The following is a 23,957-nucleotide window of genomic DNA, read 5'->3' on the forward strand; positions in this document are numbered from 1 at the left end:
TTCTGTAGTTTCTAATCTGTTACTATTAGGTGTTCAATTTTGTGTTCTCCAAGTTTGTCTGCATCATTTTGGAAAAACATTCATACTTCCTTTTCAGTCACACTGCACTAGCTGTAGCATTTCTGTTACCCATGTACTTGTAAAAAGGTATTTATCTTGTTTTGTGTGGTGGGACATCAGTCACATACTCTGAAGGAGAGGTAGGAACCGACTCTTAGCAGCTTGCTTACTCTTTACCCTTTGGTTAAAAACAAAAACTAAGAGATAGTAATATTTCATTTTATTTGATAGAAAGTTGCTTCAAAAATATGATTAACTATATACATCCTTATATGCTGTACATACAGGTACATATACAAAATATACATAATAGCAAACATCCTCCTGTTACATTTTATGGATGATAGTTAGTAACATGAGCTAGAATATACATCATATTGTCATACCTGCTTTCATCTTAATCCTATCTACAAGGAATTGATGGACATGAGAGATGAAAAAGGCTAGCAGATCTCTTCAGTCATACCCCATCCCATCCAGAAGTCTTCTCTACAGTGCATTTGATTACTGCATTGTTCTAATAAAGGTAGTTTGCAGCACTTCCCTTCAGCGCTATTCAGCTGCAAAACTTGTCTTCAGATTTTTTTTTCCTGGCATTTACCCTATTTCTAATTCTAGAAATCCTCCTCAAATCAAGTTTTTTTTTTTTTTTTTCCCCTCCATCTTGATTCATTAGTTGCTTGTTTGCCAAGTACGAAATAGATTTAACTGTTAGTACTCTCTGTTCTGGGAGAAATATCCTCGAGCGTGAAAGCTATAATCCGAGTGTTCTCTCCTTCCCATGCTAACAGGACACCGTAAAACTGGAATCAGTCAACAAGGAGGAAAAAAAAGTACCACTCCTCCTCCACAGGCAGTTACTGGGTGCATGACTTCCAGTTGTGCCCCTGGAACAAGTGGTGTCGGAGAGCTCCAGAGAAATTGCCCAGCTGCTGGGGGATTTCTGGTACCAACCCCACGAGGAATGCTCTGCCCATCCACCCACTCTCTAACCAAACCGCAGCATACCAAAATCTAGACAGAGGGAGCAGGAGCTGGCACCTCTGTCCCTTACTAGTTGCTTCCAAGAGATAATCCTCCATCCCTTGACTGGAGGGATCTGTCACCCTTAACCTCAGGACCTGATGTTCAGGGAAGAGAGCGACAGCTGCCAAACCAGAGTAGCAGCAAAGGGTCTGGGAGAGAAGCCGTGGCCTCCACAGGCTATCCTGGAGGACTCTTCCCTGAGCTAAGAAGGAATGTGCCTTTTTTCACCATCTTTCCACCTTCCGGAGGTTAAAAAGGAGCTACTTCTTTCTCGCAGACATCTTGGGAGGTGCAGTTTCACTGCCCTGAAAACATTTTCTTCTTTTTAAGTTAACAGCATCCTTAAATACCTATTGTACTACTACTTCTCTGTTCACGTGACCCTGTGTTTTCCAACCCTGTGCTGGTCGTAGTTTTCATTCACTAGGGTTTTTTTTTCTGCTGTTTTTATATCTCTGTAGCTCTTTTGTGTTAGTATGCAATAGCTTTCTCTATCGGGTAAAGCAGTTTGCCATCAGCTGTCAAGGTGAAAGCAAGGGAATTAAGGTTCCTCTTACAAATTCTTTTGGTGTTACTTTAAATAATATAGTGTTTTTCTAACTAAGGGGAACTCTTCTTGTATTCTTTGGATCAAGTTTATATTTTCTGAAATACAGTATAACATGCATACATTTAGTAATATCTTAAAGACAAAGATATTAATATGCCTTCACTTTTTTCTATGCAGTGGGATTTTCACTCATTTGAGAAAAAGCTTCCCAGGCTTCTGTTCTTCTTGCAGTACCTCTGTTCACTGTTGCTAGGCCCCATAAATATTATTTCATTTTAATTTTGTACTACTCCTTCGTCTCCATCGAAGAACTGGTACGAAGCACATCCCGTTACTCCTTATCTGAATTCCTGAGGTCCTGCCTGCAACCCTGGTTGGCAGAGGGCGCTGGGGAGCTGCTGGAGGGGTGAGACTCCACCTTGGAAGAAGTGGGTTTGGAACACTCCTGCTGACCTGGTGTGCTGGGGGGCGGTGGAGTCAGGCGGCTGGGGCTTTGCTGAATTTGTGCAGTAGCAGCTGGTGAATCGTCATCCTGCTGGTCTTGGGTGCGGGGAGGAACAGCTGAAGGGATGATGCCCTGAGGAGCAGCTGTTGAACCACTGTTGAGACAGTTTACAACTAAGCTTGCAATGTTAACACTCAACGTGCAATGACTACTGACTGTTCTTAGTTTCTGAGCAGCAGAGTTTATTAGTTAGTTAACCAGTTAGCTTCATTTACACGTTCCCTTTTTCCTTGTTTCACCTCAGCCTAATGAATCTGAAACGATGATTTGTCTGTCTCGGATTTTAATCCTAATTCCTTCTGTTGAATCATACCTGTGTTCCGGGGAAAGGTAGAAGAGGTGAAGCTACAACAGAGATCGTAACTGCAGCATCACCAGGTTTCGATAGTTTATAATCGATTTGTTATTACCTTGTAAGTTGTTACTACGGTCCTGCACAACAGGATTTTTTTCTTGAGGTGAACCAAAGGTGGAACTGTGACATTGTGAAGCACTTTTAAATTTTCCTAATTTTCTTGCAGAGGAAACCTGTGTCATCCGAGTTAAAGGAAACGCCACCATTACCTTAGGGATGATTACTTGCAGTGTTTAAATGCTTTTACAGTGAGGAAATTCTGAACACGTATGAAACTAATCTATTATAAATGCATTCTAATAAAAGTCCATTCAAGAGAGACTGTGCAAACAATATTCACATTGGTTTCAGTGGATATTGGGCTGAATTTTACATAAGCACGTATCAATGACAGACAAAGACATTTCTATTTTAAGATACTACGTTTAAGCTGCAAGGTCTTCAGGCAGTATGGAACAGCAACCCAGAACTGTATTTGTGCTAGCTCCAGATTCTCCTGCCAGGACTACAGGAATACTGTGCCTGTGCAGCATGAGACTCAGGAATTAGCAAAAGTCATGGATTCATCTGATGAGGAGAAAGATCATATATATAATATATTTAACATTCAATATTATCAGAGAAGACCAAGTCTGTCTTTCTATGCTGTTATTTTTACCACCTGTGTCAAGGACAGGGAAAAGTACTACAGTGAATCAATGCACACTGTATGTTACAAATGCAGAGGGCCTTTGTTTTGTAAGGTCTAGAAGAAAAACATTAACACACTAAACTTATTCTAGCCAGGCTGGTGCATTTGTTTATTGTTTCCAGATAAGAAAACCTGTGTGTGTAGATTCTTCCTATAGATACGATCCCAGTATTTCTCAAGTAGTAATTCATAGACCATAGTAGTAATTAAAAAAAAAAAAGGCCATAGTGGTAATTCAAGTCCATGGAGTACTTCCAGGTGGCTTAGAGAGGAATTCTAATAGTAGCACTGCTACTTATCAAACGATGGTGTTTGTAACAGTCAAATATCTTGTGTTTTGTTATGCAGTGTATTACAGTACAGTATATATTTGAAACACGTTATAACTAAACTAGGAAGAAGTAATATATTACTTTGGCATGGAAAGTATAAGAAAGAACAAATCTGTTCTCCCTGATGTCTCACTGATTTTCTTCTCTTTTTCTGTTCTTCCCGGCATTCCCAGAAGAGCGCTCTACACTCTGTTGTATATATACACACTATACATACACATACACATATGGAATTATATATACACAATATAACATATACAGGATATTCTTCTCTGTAGAGGCTTAAGATGTGCACCATCATATTTCAGTATGAAGTTGTTAAACGAGTGAATATATGCTTAAGGGGCTGGAGCATCTCTAGTACAAGGAGAGACTGAGAGAGCTGGGATTGCTCAGCCTAGATGGACAGGATCACCCTGAGCTCTCTCTCTATCTGATGGGAGGGTGTAAAGAAGATGGAGCCTCTTCTCAGTGGTGCCCAGTGACAGAACAAGAGGCAACAGGCACAAACTGAATCAGAGGAGGTTTTGTCTGAACAGTTTTTCACTGTGAGGGGTGACTGAGCACTGGCAGAGGTTGCCCAGAGTGGTGGTGGAGCATCCATCCTTGGGTATATATTCAAAGCCCAACTGCAGACAGCTCCTAACAACCTGTCCTAGGCAACCCTGCATTGAGGAGCAGCGGTTTGAAAAATTGAAAAATTGACTGAAAAAATCTCCAGAGGTCCCTTCGAACTCCAATTATTGTATGTATGTTTCATATACATGGAACCAGTACTATGCTAATAGCTGACCTCCCTGACAGTAAGGATAAATTGAGCAGTTTTAGACTAGTCTTGTTTGCAAGGTGAAGCATGCCCATAATAAGAGAGACGTTATTTAATAATTCCCTACCCCAATAATTTAGACTCTTCTGTTGGTAAAAGAATGCTAATCTAGCTCTCCTACAGTAGTTTTATCAGTACGAACTAAAGAGGTATGACTTTCTTTATCTTTACTTGTGGGTTAATTGAGGCACAACAGCTGACAAGAAAATGGAATTGCCTGGTCTCTGGAGAGACTACGGAAAATAGTAAAAAAAGTAGATAATGTCAAATCTGAAACGGACATACTGATCATAGTAAACCCACTTCTGTCTTCTCCTCCCGTAACTTACTAGCCCTGTGCTTCTTTGCACAGAATGAACAACTTTTTTTTGTGCTGTAATGCCAAGCTGTACTGCTTCATCACGTACTCTTTGTACAAGGCTACAAAAATACTTACTTATTTGGCAATGCATACGTGAACATGCATCTTCATAATTTTAAGAGTGCTTTCAGTTTTCGTTATTACCAGGTAGCATACAGAATTCCACATTGCAGGCTACAAATTCTGTATATATATTTTAAGACTTACCACAAGCCATGCTTCTGAAAAGCACCTGAGTTAAGATCTTTGCCTAAAATTGGCTTCTTGGTGCAATTGTTCAGTTTTTGTCCCATCATTCGCCTAATTAAAGCATCATCTGTGTTTGGAAACAACTGTTTTGTGATGCCTGCAAAACAAAGAGATGACATATATGAAGCCTCCACATCAGGGAGACCAGAGAGGCATGATCTAAAATGCACTTATCGCATCTTTGAAATTTCCAGCTACTTCTGCTTCATCTCGTTACTCTTCTGTCTTTACTCACTACTTCATTAATTTTGTCAGCCCTTGCTTTTTTCTCTGCCTTCTGTATGTTATGCCTGTTCTTGGCATACTCAAAGAGAACTCCAGGAGAGATTCCTGCAGTAAGTGTGTTTATCTTCTCCTCCGTTGTTCTGTTTTTGATCAGAGAAACCTGTTCATATCCATGTGAGTTCTCATGCTTCTGAATCTTAGAGGCTTTGTTCATTAATTTTGCATTTGCAGATAACGTCTCCTTCCCCTAAAATTTCCCTTCTGTTTTTCCTCTAGCTGCATGGTTAAATTTTTTGAATGCAATGTTAACAGGATTTAACATCAGGAATGAAATTTCTGCTCTCCTCCATTACCCTCGCTTCCCTTGACTTTTTTCCTTTCATTTAATTTTGAAGTTTTACAGTTTCCATCTTCTTTAACTAATCTCATCAGCTAAGTATTTTTCTACAGTCCTAGAATTCCCAGACATTCCATGTTTTTCTTCTTCTCCCCTATAATGTTGACACTTTCCTGTTTGAATTCAGGAGGGTTCTCATTAGGGGAATTTGTTAGGGGAACCTAACAAATTTCTTTAACTTCTCTATTAAGCTCCCCTTTTTCACCGAACTCTCTTGCAGATTGCCATATTCAATGGTCTGACTATATTCCCTGTTTCTCTCCTCAGTTTTGCTTAGACCCTTCCCCAGAATCCACCTTTAGAAAAGTCACTAGTAGATCTTCTCATCCCAATAAATCTTTTTCATTTTTCTCATACTACATTCTGAAATTGTCTCATCTTAACTCCTCAGTATTTTCACCATCTTACACACTCTTTCTTTTTTTTATTTTGCCCTTGGGACTTTTTCTCTGGGTAGGTTCTTAAGAAAAAGAGGTTTACACAACTGTAACATCAATGCCCTATTGATAACCCTACTGATAGCTGGTTAACTTCAACAAAACTAGATGAAGGTTCATGAACTAAAACCAAGTTCGGAAGGAAACAGAGAACTGGGGTAGTCCAAGGGAATTACCACGGGGGAGAGATTCTGGTACAGGAGTTTGAGCTATGTTGTTAAGGTATTAAGCTACTGGTGCGAATCCAATAAAAGTCAGGCTTCATGTGTTCACAAACCAGTTTTCTTTAAGGCTGTTACTTACATTTGAGACGATTCTTTCCTATTCACCAAACATCATCTGCCTTAAACCTCAGCATAAAACAAATTTTGTTTGCTTCTTTGATCACTGTTCCCGTCTCCTATACTTAGTGTCTCATTTTGCCCCAAGCACTATTTAAAATGTCAAAATTTATAACGTTCGATAACTCAGAATATAGCAAACATTGTTTTAAATTTGATCCAAGTGTGTCCTCTCTGCCTTCCCTTCTTATGTTATCACCATGCTCCACGTTTGATCACTGCAGATTAGCTCTTCAAAATCTGAAAAGTTATATTACTGTTCCTGAATGGTCACTTAAAACACAAAACTCACACAACAGAAATACTAGAACTTAGTATTTCACTGTCAGGATTTGTAACCGATGGGTTAAAAAGCAAACATGGAGACGAAGAAGGAAATATAAAACAGAACACAAGCTGAGTAGACCAGCTGTTAAGTATCAGTGCCCCTCCCTCAGAGAAAGCCCTCTGTCAAATCAGTGCCATATTGAGTAATGTTAATAAGTTATCACCTATGATTTCCTGAACTTCATTCTGATTCATAGCTGGTTTCGCTGCTTTATCCTTTGAAGAGGAGGATTTTGCACCTGTCAGGCTGTGCGTAGCCATGTACTCATGTGTGTAAAGTGCTTGCATCAAGTCATTTATAAACTTTTGAGGTTTGCTCTTGTTACAAAGTGCAATCTGCCACTTTTCGATCTTGAACTGGAAAACAAAATTGGTCATAGACATAACTTTTGCAGTTCACTAGAAATATTATATAGTATTATCTCTGAAATATTTTTAAAGCGTATTTTCTTTCTTTCACCACAATTTCAGAAGCAATCCCTGCAGCTGTGCACTTGAGATCAATTTTTAAACTTGCATACCATTCATTGTTTGGAACTGTACACACATATTGATTTTTATTTTTTTTTCAGAAGCCAGCGTGGAGCAGGCTATGGACCCCTATTCACACTAGCAAACACTTCACGAAGCAGTCCTTATTACTCACTAGTAGAGACAGGCCATTTTCAGACATACCTAAATCCTGCTTGCACTCCACGCAGGCTGGATGTGGTTCAGTTCTGTCCTGGAATCTGTATAGCCTCAGGAGCACGGCAATATGCCTAAACTAATATTTCTGCCTCTGAGCAGACATGCCCTAAGAACCGTGACATCTGGTCCTAGGCTTTGAGAGTGATTTCTGCACACCACAGTTCTACATCCAAAGTATTTGAACTCTTCTAATGTGCAATTTTGAGTCACCCCTATCAAGGTAAGGCTTGGTTGCTTAGAAAGACTGGTCTTTATATTTCTTTGGTTAGGTCAGATTTTGTGTATTGCAATATCTAGTCAAAGCATCATATCTTGATAATTCTTAATAGAATACTTCGGTTTTCTGAGACGCCAATAACTATTCTTTTGATTGGGTCTTTATATTTTTCCTGTACAGCCTCTGGCCTCAGATTTCTCAGTTATGCTCTGTTATAATTATGGAGAACAAGGGGGCATCTTCATTCAGAAACTATGTATATATGTATTTCTGCTTAACTGCTGGCCAGCTTCGGGAACAAGAACAGAAACATATGATTCTCCATTTGCTTATTAACAGTTTAAACAGATTGCTAGCATTTTTCTTAGATTACCTCTGAAACACTACTGTTCCCTTTTGGAATCCAAAACATTAGTCTGGAAGTTACCCCAGGGTCTCAGTATTTAACTCATGAATCCACATATGTGCAAAGCCACTGAAATCAGTTTGAGAGTGTACCAGCATGCTGAATTAAGCCTAGTGTTTCTCTTGGAAAGAGCCTTCTGTACAAAAGGAGCTCATTAGTTATATCATCAGCTGGATCATGATAAAATGACTGTTACCGATGCTTATTTTTGTTATACTGTAACCGTAAAATTTGTACTATATTGAGACTTATTTTTTATGCCTGAAATTATTTTTTAACTGACCTGTTTTTCAGTCTGTTGTTCCTCATCTTCTCCATTCAAAGTTATTGGTGAGCTGGAGTTACTATGCATAGCTGCATATGTATCTGCTAGAGAGCTGTTAGACGCTTTCCAAACAGCATGTGAATGAAGACTAGATGTAGATGTTGTCACTCCCCCTTTGAGCAGTGCTTCAGCCATTCCTACCAGTTCCTCAAAATGGGTGACTGCCTGTGGCAACACTGAAATCAAATGGAAAGTGATGGGTAAAATAGTAATTAAAGCTTTCAGCCCCCACCCATGAAGATCTGGCCTCTGCTGTTAGAATATGATTGACCTGTTCTCTGCAAGGCTGAGAGGAATCATTAGTTTATTTCCATCAGGGCACTAAGCTTGCTATTTTTTTTTCCCCTTTTTGTTTACAATCTCTGCAAGTCCGTAAAGCTACTGAATATAGGCTACAAAATGTTATATCTAATATTTGCTTGCTTGTTTCAAAGGAGTCGTGTAGACATTTTTCCCTCTTTTATTCTATAGAAAATAGATTTTAAATAGCCCTTTCTCTGAATAATATTTATTTTTAAATAGAAACTTTTATTTAGTTAATTAAGAAGAATCAATTCAGCAAAGCAAAAAGGATGCAAGGGATAAAGAATCAGCAAGATACAGAATCGCTGTAATTATTATTAAAAATTATTTTAAGACTGTAAAAGACTAACATAACTGTTTAAGATGCAAAGGAAATGGTATAAATATGTAAGGAAAGTTGTCAGATGTTGATAAAATACTTAATATTCAGAAAAGTGGAGAAAAATGATTCAAGTCAAGGTGAATAACATGCAACAGAGTCAGGTGGGCAATGAAACTGATAAGCACATAGAAGATTGTATGACAAATAAAAAAAGAAGAGAGATATTAGGCAGTCTAAGGATGCTATAATTCAGTGACATGGGAAGCAGAAAGCCCTCTTTAAACCTTATTCACCCACTAACAGTTTGAAACTTCAGAGTCTGTCTTTGCTGTCCTAGAGTAAGGGACAAGAACAAGTAATAGGTGCTTCAGATATGATCACCAAGTGATTAAGGGTTCATTTATAAAAAGACAAAATGGCTCAACTCTGGGAGTTAGGACACAATTTTTTTGTACCTAGAATGAACTCAGAGGAATTACCAATGTAGTTTGAAATGATATCATTCCAGAATAAAGAAAATCTCAGGAGACCAATAAAAATTCCTTAATAAATGATAGTTGGAGTGGTCAGTGGAGTATTTGAGCTTAGATGATGGCTATACATGGCACACAGAAAGGTTCTCTTGGCAACAACTGACAGGAGTTACATTTTTCCATTTTTAACTCTATAATTGCATGGCCTCCACACAGGGCAGTTTTTTCTAAGTGCTGCTGGAATTGAATGTTGCTATGTATCAAAGACTGTGGTGATAACGGTAGGCCTTGATCATGTCAGGAGCTTGAGCATCCATAATTCCCATCCAAATAGCCTCCTATAAATCAAGCTTTTCATGACCTTCAGGCTTTCCTCTTCATCAAAAAATTTCCCCTGACTTTACCTTGAAGCATTACCAGGGACTGCCTTAGGCGGCAGTTTTCTCTCATGGTGTCTGTCAGCTTCCTCTTGAGACTTTTTATTTTGGCACACAGTTCTACCTTGGACAGTTGAAATAAAGGCTCTTCATCATCACTGCTACTTTCACTGTACAGAAAGTTGCTTCCTGAATATGGTTCTCTCTGAAAGAAACAGAATGTGCTATCTACAGCAACAACAACACAAAAATAAAGCATTAAACCTACCATTAAAATATCTACCTAAAACAGAATATTCCATTTGTACTCAGAATGTATAAACAGACTTGGTGCATTGTAATCATAATTGTTACTGAACATAAATATTACCATTCCTATTAAAATTCAAAATGAAATGTCAAAGCAATACGTAACTGTTACGTACTTCTATGTTCTCTATTCACCAATTTTCTAACATGGTTTTAGAACCATTAACTTTACTAAAACATTTCCATTTGCTTTTGCTTAATAGATTAAAACTGCTGAAGATGAGATGTTTACCTGTTTGTTAATTAAAGATGTTTCAAGTTGACTGAGGATGTTGGCAGGGGCAGATGCCTGAAATGATTTCTTTCTTTTTATATGCTTCATCATCTTCTCCTGTAAACAAGAGTGTAATAAATAGCATCTTTGCATTTGTATGGAGACTTTCATTGTAGTATCTCAAGGCATACTATAAACTTCTATTCACTCTGCATGTAACATTGACAGTTAGTATTTACGGAAAAATAAATCCCAACAAAAAGTTAATAATATGTGCTTTCTTTTCCCATATTTTGTCACTGTAGATCTCAGGACAATGCAAAACCTGGTCCCTACTTTTCTTACGCAGCGGTCAGACATCCATCCCCTGGGAGAAAATGCAGCACCTGGAGACTTGAATAATACTTTTCTTGTTGAACAGCAAAAAAGAAAATCTATTGGCCTGATTAATCTGACAGGTTATCATGCTGAGGTATCACATGAAGACTGCCTTTATTCCTACCATTACTATCGGCATTTAGTGCATTATACTATGAAGAATCAATATTTACGGTCTATTTCATTACATGACGAGCATACCAATTTCAGGCAACAAAGGCAGAAACTCACCTGTTCTTTATCCAGGTCACTGTCTTCACTTTCTGAGAATATCATTTCTATTCTCTTCCTCTTGCCTTTTCCAACGACTTGTATTTTTGTAATTTCATCTGCTTGTAATATCTTTTGCATCATTTCCACCAACTCTTGGGGGTCATCTGAAGCAAAGTTAAAAAAAGGCCAAAGCACAGAAAATAATGTAGCAATACTTTACAACTAGATTAAAATCTCCTATCACTCAAATAGCACTTACCACTCATGTACACAACTTTTACTAGGTGCTTTTCTGTCTTTCTTTCTCCCACAGGCCAGTTTACTAGCACGTGCTCATTTGGTTTCAGAAGTCTTTCTAATTCACTGTCATCACTGGGAAGATCCTGAATCCATGAAGTCTCTCCAATTTGGAGCGAGTTGTCATTTACAAAATCAAACAGTGTGAATTTTTTCATTGTTAACTGGTTTTCTTGTCACACAGACACAACCTGCAGGACATCATAGGAAAAACAGCTGTTACTGTGTCATCCCACAGGAATGTTAGAAGAATACTTTAAAAAGCCTCCCCAAAACCACTTATTCCTGAATTTTGATATTTATCTTGTATGAAAATATCTTGGATAAGGAAGTGAAAGCTAGCCAAGCGGCATGTTTTATCTTCCCTGAAAGATGGGAGATGGTCTGCTCAATACATTAACATAAGTAAAATAATTATCTCCCAAAATATGCACACAAGACATCTTTTACTCACGGAACAATTGTTTCCATAATACTACCATGTCTAATCCATCTCCTGCCCATGATCTCTATTACCACATTTGCCCCTACAAGTTTTCAGTGCCAGTGAACCCTTAGCCTCAGACTAAAAGATACAGGTATGATAAAAACTTCACCTAGAATGAGGGAAAGCACTCACTCTATGTGCTATTAAAAGAGATGCGTGACTTCCAGGACTGTATTAATCATCCTGCGGGCACTGAGATCTACAATTGCGGCCCCATAAAAAACAGCCCAGAACAACCCAGGACAACTGACTGGATGAGGGATGACACATTCTGGCAGTGGAAAACTTGATGTACAGAAGAAATGACAGGCTGAGGACTGGAAGTGAGCTGGGCTGCTTCATGAAGAGAAACAGCAACAAAGAAAATCCAGACCCAAATACACAGATAAAGCCTTTGCTTATCTGAAACAATATTGTAAAGCAAAGGACCACTTTAAGACTTTTTAAAGCAATGAAGTTGTACACAGGGAGAAGGAATCAAGTAATACTGTACGTTTTATTTTTCTAATTAAGCTGATATGCTTTACACGGAAGTGTGAAATGTAATATACGTTATTAAACTCTACTGAACATGTAATCAGTTCATATAAGTGCTTCCATTATACTCGGAGAAGATATTTGCTACTTGAAAATTCTTAAAACGGATAAAACCAATAAATAGAAAAACGGATTTTGTCAAGCCTTGGCCTTCTTTCCAACAAACATATGATTTGGCCTGTCAGTTCATAGGGGTGAAATAATTTTATAGAGCAGCAAACTCATGAATTCCCAGATGTGACAGTGGGATTTGTGATTTACTTGGCCTCAATCAGTCGGAAGCAAATCTAGTGTCTCACGCAGAGGCTGTCAAAAAGGTAACTCGGAGCTAGGAGAGGAGAATTACATGGGGCTGTTATGTCAAAGTGAGAAAATCTGGCTGCGGTGCTGGAGGAAGCAATGTCAATTCATCTGTAGAAGCCCAGCTTACCACTATTCACCATGTCTGTGCTAAGCCTCCAAAAAGACGGCTTTTCACAGAGGTGAACTTGTTAATTTGCACAAGACAACTGTGCTCTTGTCAGCATGTTTACTGATACAATGAGGTAAGCAGCATAAGAAATCGCCACTAAAAAGGAGAATATTAAATCTTGCTTTTCTGCAGAATGTGTTGAGTACTATTGTGGTAGGATTGTTAAGTACTGAACTGCTAAAAAAGGAGACTGTTTGCAGGAATTCACATTAATTTTCTTTAAAGAAAAAATCCATCCCATGTAAATACTGGAGGGGAGACAGCCTGAATATCTATGCTTAGCATGAATCACTGGAGGCCTAATTCTGCCACTTATCCATGCTGGGTGGATCCTCGCCCCACAGAAAGGAATCATTCAAATGAATAAATGCACAGACGCAGCAGGAGCCAAAGGAAGAGAAGTTCCAGCACTGACTTCAATAAGTAAGATCCAAAACGAAATGGCATGTTTGTTCAAACAACAATATTCCAGATTTAAAACAACCCGTATATGCAATCACATTGAACATCAGTATTTTTCCTTCTTTTTCAAACTGCTTATCCAGCATGAAGATGTTGACTTCTAGAATCACAGGGCAGACTCAGCTGATAGACGTTTATCCCTGATCAACCCAGCACAACAATCCCCATCACCCAGCTCTTCAATTTTCAAATGAAATACTTTGAGCTTTCCTGTTTGGCCCTTGACAGTCCTGAGCTACTTCACTGCTATCCTAGAAGCCCACATAATGCTAACAGAGTTGCAGCAAAGTTAGAGCTGCCAATGTGCTAAGATTAACAGCTGATGTTAATCTGTTAACCTGTATTTTTTAACGTTTCCCTGCTGCCCTTCAACAGGCTGTGTCTGTATGGTGTCCCTCATTTTGTACTCAGCCCAACACTCTCTGATGTTTGTGGTCTGTGTATGTGCTGGTTACCAAGTCAGTCAGATAAGCACCAAACACACAAGGGATTCAGAGCATGGAAGAGCAGTGATGATTCCCCAAAGTGACTACTGAGCACGTTGGTAGGAAGTCTAACAGTTTTCAGGAGGTATTGGAGTTATGTATGTTATACAGCTTAGGGTCAATGGATATGTCAACTTCTGGATGTTCAGAGCCCACAAGAGCAGCATGGGGTGGCTGGTAGACACCGTAAGGCATGTGGCCAGTAAAATCCCTCTCAGTCTTTACACCAGACAAGCTATCCAAGGTGGGGGAAAAGAAAGAGGTATGCATGGCCCTCGAGCATCTGGATCCATGAAAAGAGCTCCACAGGATGATGGCAAGACAAACAGGAAGAGCTGACAAATCCAGCCCACTAGTCAAAACTAGGGAGAAGTTTTATCACGGTCATTGCAGGACTCAGAGCTCAGCGATTTGTCTACATTTTCTATAAAGCCCTTCTCAGCTGTCAAGATTCTTGCCTGTGGTGGGAGGGTGTACTAGTAAACAGCTAAACTGATTTCACTAGAAGTCTTAACAGCTGCCAAGTTAAAATATAAGCTACATACGATGCTGAGAGAAATTAGGAATGGATTTCACAGAGTCATGGGAAGAGGGATGGGACTGATCCATCCCTGTAGCTCCTGAAAGGAGTCAGAAAACTTCCCGGCACCTTTATGAGGCTTCTGCTCAGACCTGTTGTTCTTGCTGCATTTGGAGAGGCTACAGTAGGAAAGCAGATGTGGGGAGCAACAGGCTGGCCAGGCCTTCTCTCCTCTGCTGCGGCCCTGCTGGGCATCAGCTCAACTGCTTACCCTACACATAAAATAACAAAGCTACTATATTGCCGAATAGAAGGAGCAGAGAACAATAGTTGGTTGTTAGTATTTTTCTGTGATGAAGCCATGGCTTCGGCTACCTCAATATACATTAATCAAACTATGTCTTTTCCCAGAATTTATTGTGACAACTCATGGGCCCTAGGGATAATATCTAACCGTCTGCTGGCATCATCTCCAGCCTGTGATTAAAGGGAATGGAAAGGTAGAACAAATGTCTCTAATGAAGGAAAGGAACAGTAAAATACATCACTTACTGGAGAAGTCCAGCAGTGTTTTCTCACCCTGTCCTCTCACTGGAGTCAATGTGAACCTTCCCTGGGTAAGGACTGCAGCAGATGCCTCCCTCTAAAACATGTTCTTTGCCAAAACAGATCAAAGACAAAATATACTGTATCACCATGGAAAAAAAAAAAAAATTCTGTGGAGTGGGATTAATCTTACCGAACTTTTACTACCTTGAAAATGAGAGGTTGTCTAGCCATGCTTGGCTCTCTTCTGTCACTGCAGAAAGAGAGGTGATTCATCTCGCCCTAAGACACATCTCAGAGAGCAGATGACTTACTGTCTGTGGGAGCCCATTCCTCTCCGCTGACCATTCAGTGACCACGCTATGTCTCCTTACAGAAGCTGGTTGGGTCCAACCCCTCCTATATTAGCTTTTTCTACTTTTGAAGCTGCAGGGTAGATTCTGGTAGAACTCCTGATACATGGAGCTACAAGGATGAAGAATGAAGTCTGCTGAAGTGTATCTGGTTCTCTCTTTTAAATCCTTCTTACACAGTTCTACAAGTCATCGAGTAAGATTTCTGACACTGAGCGCTTTGTTCAGCGGTTTAATTGGAAGATACATAATCGTTCACAGACAATTGTTCACCCAGCGCACTGCGCTGCTAACCACAGAGATAGAATTACATGACCTTTGAAAGCCACTTATGTTTAAGTTGCCTAATTCTGCTGTATTCTCCATTTGAAAACGCCAGCTACTTATTTGAGAAGTACTGAAATACCAACTTCTGATTTATCACTGTTCTAAGACGTAAATCTGACTTCACTTTTTCTAAAACCAAGTAATCTGTAGAAGGAAAAAAGGAAAAGGAAGAAGCCATTTAATTTTAGAGCTCTGCAGATGAAACATTAATTGGACTTAATTTTTACAAACATGTTAATATCTCACATTCGGCACAGATGCTACAAATTTGCACACAGGATATTGTTGCTAAGCAACCCAAAAAGCCAGAACAACAACAAAAATACCCACAAGAGTCATTTAAAGACATATCTCACCCTTTGACTGACATAGTCTGTTCCATTCAGTTGGAGAGTTGGCAGATGGCATGCTGAGATCATTATTTCTCTTTCCTTTCAGTAAATGCAGTGTAAAGTATTACAAATTTACACCATGAGATTGTAGGCCTACTCAATGGGTCTGATTCTGCTGTGGCTTAAAATAAAAGCTTTGCCACTAATTTTAGCAAAACAAGGAACTGTACCACAACTATGCAAACACGGTTCCATAATAAAGTTCTGACATTTTATATTGTCTACCCTCTAAATTCACCCTTTAACAATCCCAGTTTTTCTTAGGGAATAAAAAAAAGAACAGCACAACTCTTTACTGGACTAGAAAATCATCTGTCATGCAAAATTATTTATTTTACTTCAGCACGATTAGTAGCAGTATTAAATTTGGTTTGAGTTACTTTGATTACTGCATTTCATGCTGAACTTGCTAGGACATTACACACAATGCTGGTGCAAAACTCTTGGGTTACACTAACGTGTCAGAACTCCTGGTTCTCCCTAACAAATTTATGATGGAAAATATTACCTTATTTAAATACGCTATATGCCCTTTTGGAGGTTCTGGTCTTATTCCCCTGAAACCAATGGAAGATTTCAGTGGAATCAGACAGCGTCAGAAAAATGCAGAAGTGTTTTTATTGCTCAAAATATTTCAACTGTGGTATCTTAGTCATTTCAGGGGAAAGTATGACTTAAAAGCACAAATACAGAGTACAGATCATAGAATCATTAGAATCATAGAACATCCCGAGTTGGAAGGGACCCATAAGGATCATCGAGTCCAACTCCTGGCACCACACAGGTCTACCTTTCTTGTCATCAATATTACTCTGTTCCAAATTGAGCTAGAAATCTTGGGGAGCATCTATAGGAACACTGCTGTAGCTTTCAAGTTTGTAAGTGCACGGAAATGACCCCACTTGTCTTCCACTAACAGAAAGGATAAAACTACATGATTCTTAGTACTAACAGCTCACTTCCTGCCTATAGATCATTACTCTTGTAAAACAAGCCAAGGAATAACCTCAGATACTTTTCTAAGAAGTGGTGGTATTCATAGTTCAGCAACATCTTCTGGCCTTATTTACATAGCTTGTCTAATTGACTTCGAAGCCGCATCAGCACTTGCAATCCACACGGTTACATGCAGAATTTGGCCCATATCTCGTCCCAGATGCTAAAATCCACGGGTTTGGCCCACAGAATTCATGAAGCAATTATTATTTTTCACAGTAGTGTCCTTCATGCTGTGAGCTTTAGCAACCTAGAAGTTCTATAAAATAATATCAACACCCAAATATGCCAAAGATCTTCATAGGACTGTGGCTTAAATTACAAGTTCACAGAAATTGATTGGAAATGCTCTAATTTCCACATCAAATCATGTACTTTTCTTGTGTAATACTGAGTGACAGTAAAGGAAGAATAATAAATTCAGTGAACAGATATATTTAATATCTCTAGGAATACCTAACTTTAGTTCTAACTAATAATTTCCTCAGCTAACACTGAAACATGGTGTTGATTTTACTAAATTTCAAGATAGCAACCTGAGATCATTATTGGGCTTTTAGAACAGGATTCAGTTGCTGACGTGTGCTGTTACGGGTGCACTGGGTATCTAAGTTTTCATTGTAATCTGTGGATTTTTAGGGATCATTTTGGCTGCCTAAACATAGGTGTCTAGTGCCAGTGTCCTGTGCTGTTCTGCTTGGCCTTCAGCACCTACTCCAGCTGTGCAAATCTCCCATAGGTCTCTCATCACAACTGCCATCCCTTTGTAGATGCCTCAGCGCAGAGCGCCTCCATCAGTCAGAAGAGTCAAGACCCTAGCGAATACAATCAAAGCCATATGGAGGGCAATTCAGCTCATTTCAGATGCTCTAAGGCCCAAGTCAGTTGCCTAAAAATAAATGTATGGTGCTAAGGGATCACAAATTGTTACACCTGTCCTCTGAATGCCCCTTCCTTCTTATGGGCACATACCTCACACAGGGCCAGGACCCTGTTCCAGGCTCATGAGGATGGTTACTAACTCCAGGTTTCTCAAATGGCATTAAATGTAAAAATTTAGGGAAAAGAATTATGCTCTGGGATTCAATGATTGAGCCAAGTTTAAATAGGAGCTCAGATACCTCACATGCCTATAACTGCTTCTTGAACTGAATCTCCCCATCCATGAAAGATCCACATAAAGACAGCAAGATGCCAAATAACAAGATGCAGGAAGTTGCCTTAATTCTCCATCATGGATTAGTATCTTTATTAGACAGCTGACAGATGGAAAACTAATACCCACTTTCACTTGCTTGTTCACAAACACCATGCGCAACAAAACGTACTCATAGACAGACCAACAAAAAATAGTCTATTTATTGAACTGGAGGAGATACCTAAGCTACTGGAATTTGAATAGTCGCGTGAAAGCTCTCTCCATGCAAGTTAATATATCCAAACTCTTAGATGTAGTAATTAGTCTGGGAGGAGAAACAAATCAGCACGGATCTATAGAGTTCAACAGCTGGCCTTTCTCGTTGTGATTTGGCTTGGGTAATTCAACACAATGCATCTTAACAGCTCCCAAATGATGAAGGTTAAAGAGGAGCAATGCATTTACTTATTTTGTCTAAATGCATTTACGGGAAGCCGATGTCATCAGGGGAAGTCTGACCACACGCAGATCTGTGCTGAGGTGCAAAAATTGTGCACTTGCTCTGTGTAACAACCAAGCAGGCAAATACTATTTTCTTAATGTATTCTGAAGAGATGTGTAAAAGGCTGAAAAAAATATCAGAAGTACTTTTCATATGCAATTAATGCAGTTTCAAATTGGATTTGTTCAAAGAAACCCACTGGTAATCCATTGTGAGAGTTTGTAAGAGGAGGCATCTCACTTTTTTGGTGGCATAAGCTATATCTTTTGTCTTTTGATAAACCGTGCTGCACCAAAGCATTACTATCAATGGCATTCTCCCTTCAACTATAAGAGCACAGAAGTGAAAAAACATCTAGAAATTCCAAGCCTGATCTTGGGTCAGTATTTAATAATCCAGTGGAAACTTATCTCTACTTGTACATCTTTATTGGCTGTCATAGGTGAGTGATGATAGATTAGAAGTCATGCCTGATAATACTCAAACTACTTGCTGTTTTACTCCAAAGCTCTTACTCGGTCCCTCTGGTTTTGCTACGTACTGGTAGGAGGGAATGAACTCGATAATCTCCTGTTAAAAAAATAATCCTTATTGCTATTAAAGGTCATGAGCTAGAACAAGAGACATATATGTTGTCCTCTTACTCCAGGGAATATTGCTGCAACCAAGATTAGTTCTGAATGCACTTAGGAGAATTTATGGGGAGGTATTTTCCCTGCGAGGATAAAAACCTCAGACCTTATTATACCTATTTTTTCCCCTCCTGTAAAATTAAACGTCATTTTGGCATTCACAGTATATTATAATATTCAACCTACCTTTAGAAATTAAGGCAATAGCTGAAAGACCAATACTGTATATTGGTCTGAAGAAACCCTTAAGCAACTTCCAATTATATACATAATACTAATGAAGTGCGATTCCCTCTGGGATGCAAGGCCATATTCAGATTGACAACTGCTACATTAGACACTGCCAAAAATGAACAGAGAACAAATTTTAACCAAGGACAAAGGGGCAAACCACTGCTGTAATAAAAAAAAAAGAAAAGCCATAAGAGCTTTAGCAGTATATTTCCATCTAGGCTCAAGATCAGCTTGTCTGTCTGCAAAGTCAATTTATGCCCAGAGAATTCCTGCCAGCATTTTTCCAGCAATGCTCTATGCTGTGAGTTCACAACTGCATGGCTCCTACACCACGTGATTTACATTCAGTCCAATAAACAGAGGGAATCAAAATATCCAAGCTGTGTGAGCTAATGAACCTACAAAAGAAGAACAATTACCTCAGCATATATAAGGGAGAAAGGTATTTGGTTTTCCATCGTCACCTGAAACACCTAAAACTGCAAAATTTTCCAGTCATGTCTGGGGTCTAATCTGCAGTGCTTGAATCAAACAGCTTGGTCTTGTGTGGACCATATAACCTTTGCAGTTTAATTTCTCTTTTCAAAGGATTTGAAGCAATAATACGTATTTACCTAACTTTCGAGGATATTGCAAGAACTAATTGATGTGCCATGCAAATATACGAAGCACTGCATGAAGCAAACAATTTAACCTGTTTGGCAGAACAAATATTTGCAATACCCTTGATGAACTTAGAACATATCATTTCATATAACAGATTTTTGAAACCTGATGCTTAAATCAAGCTAGAGATTGTTGATGAAGAATGTATTTTATAAGATTTAATCACCCACCAGAAACTCCCACAACATATTCTCAAACATCATACTAAAACTGACAGACAGCGCACTAAGGACAGTATGTGACCCGAGAACTACAATATTGAGAGGAAATGTCAATTATGTCTTTGAATTAAGTTGCTAACACCCAGACACTACAGTACTTTCTTTATTTACTTAAGTTGCTTCTGGGTTCCTGCTTGATTAGGAGAAAAACTAAATATTTTGTTAAGAAGTATTACATGATTACAGAATCCTTCTAACCAGTTAAGTAGTCATTTAAGCAGAATATTTTACTTAATTATAATTAAGTAGTAGAAACACAGTCTTTAAAGCACATCTACATACCGGTGAAAGGAAACGACCTTACTCTTTCACTTACTTACTCAGCTAAAATTTTTACTTTTTTGCTACTCTTCCAAAATCGTATCTTATATAAACTCCTATTCTTAGGTCCATACCACCAGATCTAACATGTGACTTTCCTTTGGCTCACTGATACAGGGAGTCTTGTAATTGTAAAATGAGGTCCACACAGCCTGAACCTGCAGGAGCAGAGAGGTGCCTTCTCAGAGTTGTTGAGTGCCCTTGAACTCCACAGCTCACCTTGCAGGAGGTCAGATCTTTGTTGATGTGGGTTCTCCATTCAAAATGCTGTAATATTTTCTTTTTCATTTTTTTTTCTCCTTTCAGCCTAACCCATTGTACTCAGCTATGATTTTTAGTTTCTTTCTAAGAGCTGCTGAACCTCATGTAAATTATTGAGGAATATGTATTAGGCCATAGATTGCATTGCAATTCTGCATAGTGGGCAAGGGTGAGAGAAGAAAATATCCCTGCCTTCTGCCTTAGCAAGACTGCTAAGTCAGAAGAGGCTATCATGAGTGAGAGAATATTTTAGGTCAACACTGACTTGTTTTCCTGCAGGAAGTCTGTTGTTGCTGCATCACATTCCCTGCTCAACTTTTCCGTTATACTGGAGAACTTTGATGTACAGGTTGTTGCTCCCCTGCTTTACACAACTTTGTAAAATACGGTAAGAAGCTGCACTGAGGAGCAACTGCAACCTGAAGAACATCCTCCTGTACTGCCCTGTCCCCTTTCACTACAGATGTTTGTGGGTCACCTCTTTATGAAGCCTCTGCTGCCCAAACACGTATCACTGCTTCCTCCCTCAGTGCTGCCCAAATAAAAGGTTTCTTCCAAGCTGCCTGCTGCAAACTGCAGCTGTGCTCGTGACTTTGTGGCTGCTCAGCTGCTCCATGAGCCCTATCAAAACAGGCATCCACAGGATGCTACCTCCCATCTTCTCACATCTCTGCAAAAGATTTCAGGGTCAAAGTGTGTAAGACCCCTTCAGACTCTCAACAACTCAGATCTCTTTTCTGACCTGCCTTTCCTCACCACATATTCTTGCCACAGATAGTCTTAAAAACTTGGTTACCTTCTTTCACTTCGTCTTCTCCGAAATAGCTTCCTATTCACCTCCAGGATTCTCCTTCTGAGGTCAAATCTCAGCTGAGAGCCAACGGCTTTCTATTCACCTTTTCTCTTCATTCCTTTTCTCTTCTCTGTTTCTCATTCTTAAGATTTATGAAAAGTTCCCTGAAAAACATTCTATAAAGAAGCTTATATTAAAAAAACACCATACATATAAAACTTAGTGTAATTTCTCTTTATTACTATTTGGAATAAGCTAGCTGCATATTGTTTGCTTATTTTTAACATGAAATCACTTAATTTACTTAAACTGTATTCACCATTGAAGTAACATTTTAACCACACTGCCCATACTCACTGCATTTATAAAAAAAAGAGTAGCAATGAGCATAAAGAAAACCATAGCAGCAGTTTCATATGCATGAGACCGTTGACTCAGAAGCCTAGAGCAGTGGCTCTCTGAAAAAATCACACGTCAGCGTTTCTTGTACTAAACTGTATTCTCTTCAGAATCTGAAAAAAATTAAGCTGTTGTCAAGTAATTTATCATAGCCTTTTGGCAAAATGTTATCCTCCGGACACCAGTGTGCCTTAAGACTTAGAAAGGAAAAGCTGTAAACCTTAAACAAGCAGGGTGACTAATTAGAGATCTGTCATTAGTCTAAACGTTGTTCTTGGATAACTGCATAGAAAACGTGAATTCTGCAGAAAATTCCCCGAGTTCTCTGCAGTTTACTATGCAGCCACCTCTATGCTATGTTTCCTGGAATACCCCCTTACGAAATAATATAAATCGGTGCAGAGCGAAAGGTGCTGAAAAGTTTCTTGTCCCTGCAACAGACTGCAGTGAAACACTGCAGCAAGGCTCCGTGTTGCTGGGAAGATCACTCTGCTTCGCTTCATGTTACAGCGAGGTGACACGAAGCGGTTTAATAATCTCCAGGTAATCTGCATTAAAACCATTTTACTGCAGTGTACTGCGGTATTAGGAGATTTCAGTATCGCATCACATGACAAAACACAACCTCACAGCATTTGTCAGCTCCTGGGCAGTGAAGGAAAGCTTTAAATCAAAAGCTGCCATATAGCAACTTCCCATGCTACCAAGTCAAATGACAGACTGTTTCGTCTCAATATGTCGGTGTATGCTATAAAATGGGACAAGATTCCTGGAGTAAAACATTGCAGACCTAAAAACAAGGCTGTTTTGTTTCTTTCTTAAAGTAGCCGCCAGAGCTGGTATCAAGGGAATCTCCCCCCAAAAAAGTCTTTCCCTGACATTAAGGGCAACGAGTCAGTGATATTCCTTCAGCGATAAGTGAAATTTAGCAATACACAGATCATCCATTTCCCATTCTTATTTAAGCTACCACAGATGCGCATCCCTCTCTCCCTCTCCTTCCTGCTTGCGTGTTTTGCAATTTAAATTCGGATATATGCTTCCATACATGTTTTATGGATGTCCTATAAAGTAGAAACATCCCAATGTTATCTCATATGCTTCCATGTATGTTTTATGGCCATCCTATAAAGCAGAAACATCCCAATATTATCCCAATGTATACACAGCGATTTTTATTATTTCTGTCGAGCTTCAGATCCGTTCCTCCCGCGCTCCCATCCAAGAGGCACGAAAGGTGCACGGATTTTGCCACAAATCAATCCTAACTTTTTATTATTATTATTTTTTTACACCGTCGTAGTGCGGAGCATTCCCTGGAGATGCTTTCAGCGTGTGAAGATTTTAATTTTTTTCCTTTTTTTTTTTTTTCAGGGAGCAGCGCGACGGCGGGGACCCCATCTTCTTCTGAAAGCCGGCGGGGACAAGGGGGGACGACTCGGGGGGTCCCCCCGGGGAAGGAGGGGGGTTAGGGGGACACCGAGGGGCTCGCTGCCGAAGCCCCAGCCCCAAGCAGAGGGATATCCAGAGACCCCAGCGCCTCACCGGGGGGCACCTCGCAGCCAGCCCGCGGGGAAACCCGGCACAGGCAGCCCTCAGCGCGCCATCACCTGTTCGCGGCGGCTCCTTCCCCCCTCACGGAGGAGGGCCGGGGGCTCCCCTCTCCCCACCGAGGGCCGGGCTGAAGCCGGGGCGAAGCCGAGGTGAAACCAAGCCGGTGTGAAGCCGCCCCCCCACACCCCCGGTACCTCGCCGCGGCCATTTTCCACCTCCCTCTGCAGCGGCTCCAGCGCGTGATGTCAGCGGCCGGCCCCAGCCCCGAGTCCCAGCCGCGCCGGCGGGGCTGCGAAGTGCCCCCTTCCTCCTCCTCCTCCTCCTCCTCCCTCCCTGCAGGCACCCTCCTCCTCCTCCTCTTCCTCCTCCTCCTGCTGCTGCTGCCGGCTGCCATGCGGCGCTGCGCGGCGGGGGCCGTCCGCCCCGCCCCGCCGGTGCCCGCGGGCGCCCATC

At 40.1% G+C, this 23,957-nt stretch overlaps 1 protein-coding gene across 4 annotated transcripts; it reads right to left on the reverse strand.

The window, feature by feature from the left end:
• Positions 1-258: 258 nt before the first annotated feature.
• BEND6 (BEN domain containing 6) lies at positions 259-23,868 on the reverse strand. 4 transcript variants are annotated; one of them, XM_048078818.2, is made up of 10 exons: positions 23,699-23,868; positions 21,555-21,727; positions 11,169-11,397; positions 10,928-11,073; positions 10,337-10,435; positions 9,823-10,000; positions 8,279-8,496; positions 6,847-7,039; positions 4,914-5,052; positions 259-2,235 (listed from the first exon to the last, which is right to left on the reverse strand). In XM_048078818.2, exons 3-10 carry the CDS (start codon positions 11,362-11,364, stop codon positions 1,968-1,970), a joined length of 1,437 nt encoding a protein of 478 aa, XP_047934775.2. In that variant the 5' UTR covers positions 11,365-11,397; positions 21,555-21,727; positions 23,699-23,868; the 3' UTR covers positions 259-1,967. The 4 variants fall into 4 exon arrangements, with proteins under 4 accessions (XP_047934775.2, XP_013027702.2, XP_047934776.2 ...); XM_013172248.3 differs by adding an exon at positions 19,242-19,395 and having other exon boundaries at positions 21,555-23,868; XM_048078819.2 differs by lacking the exons at positions 21,555-21,727; positions 23,699-23,868 and adding exons at positions 14,722-14,824; positions 14,923-14,945.
• Positions 23,869-23,957: the final 89 nt, after the last annotated feature.

Source organism: Anser cygnoides, chromosome 3 (assembly GCF_040182565.1).
Source record: "Anser cygnoides isolate HZ-2024a breed goose chromosome 3, Taihu_goose_T2T_genome, whole genome shotgun sequence".
In the NCBI taxonomy this organism is placed as follows: Eukaryota; Metazoa; Chordata; class Aves; order Anseriformes; family Anatidae; genus Anser; species Anser cygnoides.

Coding starts and splice junctions, on each gene's coding strand:
- BEND6 (XM_048078820.2), bottom strand. CDS start 11,364: ATGAAAAAATTCACACTGTTTGATTTTGTAAATGACAACTCGCTCCAA. Junction 11,074..11,168: donor AAAAGTTGTGTACATGAGTG/GTAAGTGCTATT, acceptor ACTTTGCTTCAG/ATGACCCCCAAGAGTTGGTG. Junction 10,001..10,336: donor CATCTTTAATTAACAAACAG/GTAAACATCTCA, acceptor TGTTTCTTTCAG/AGAGAACCATATTCAGGAAG.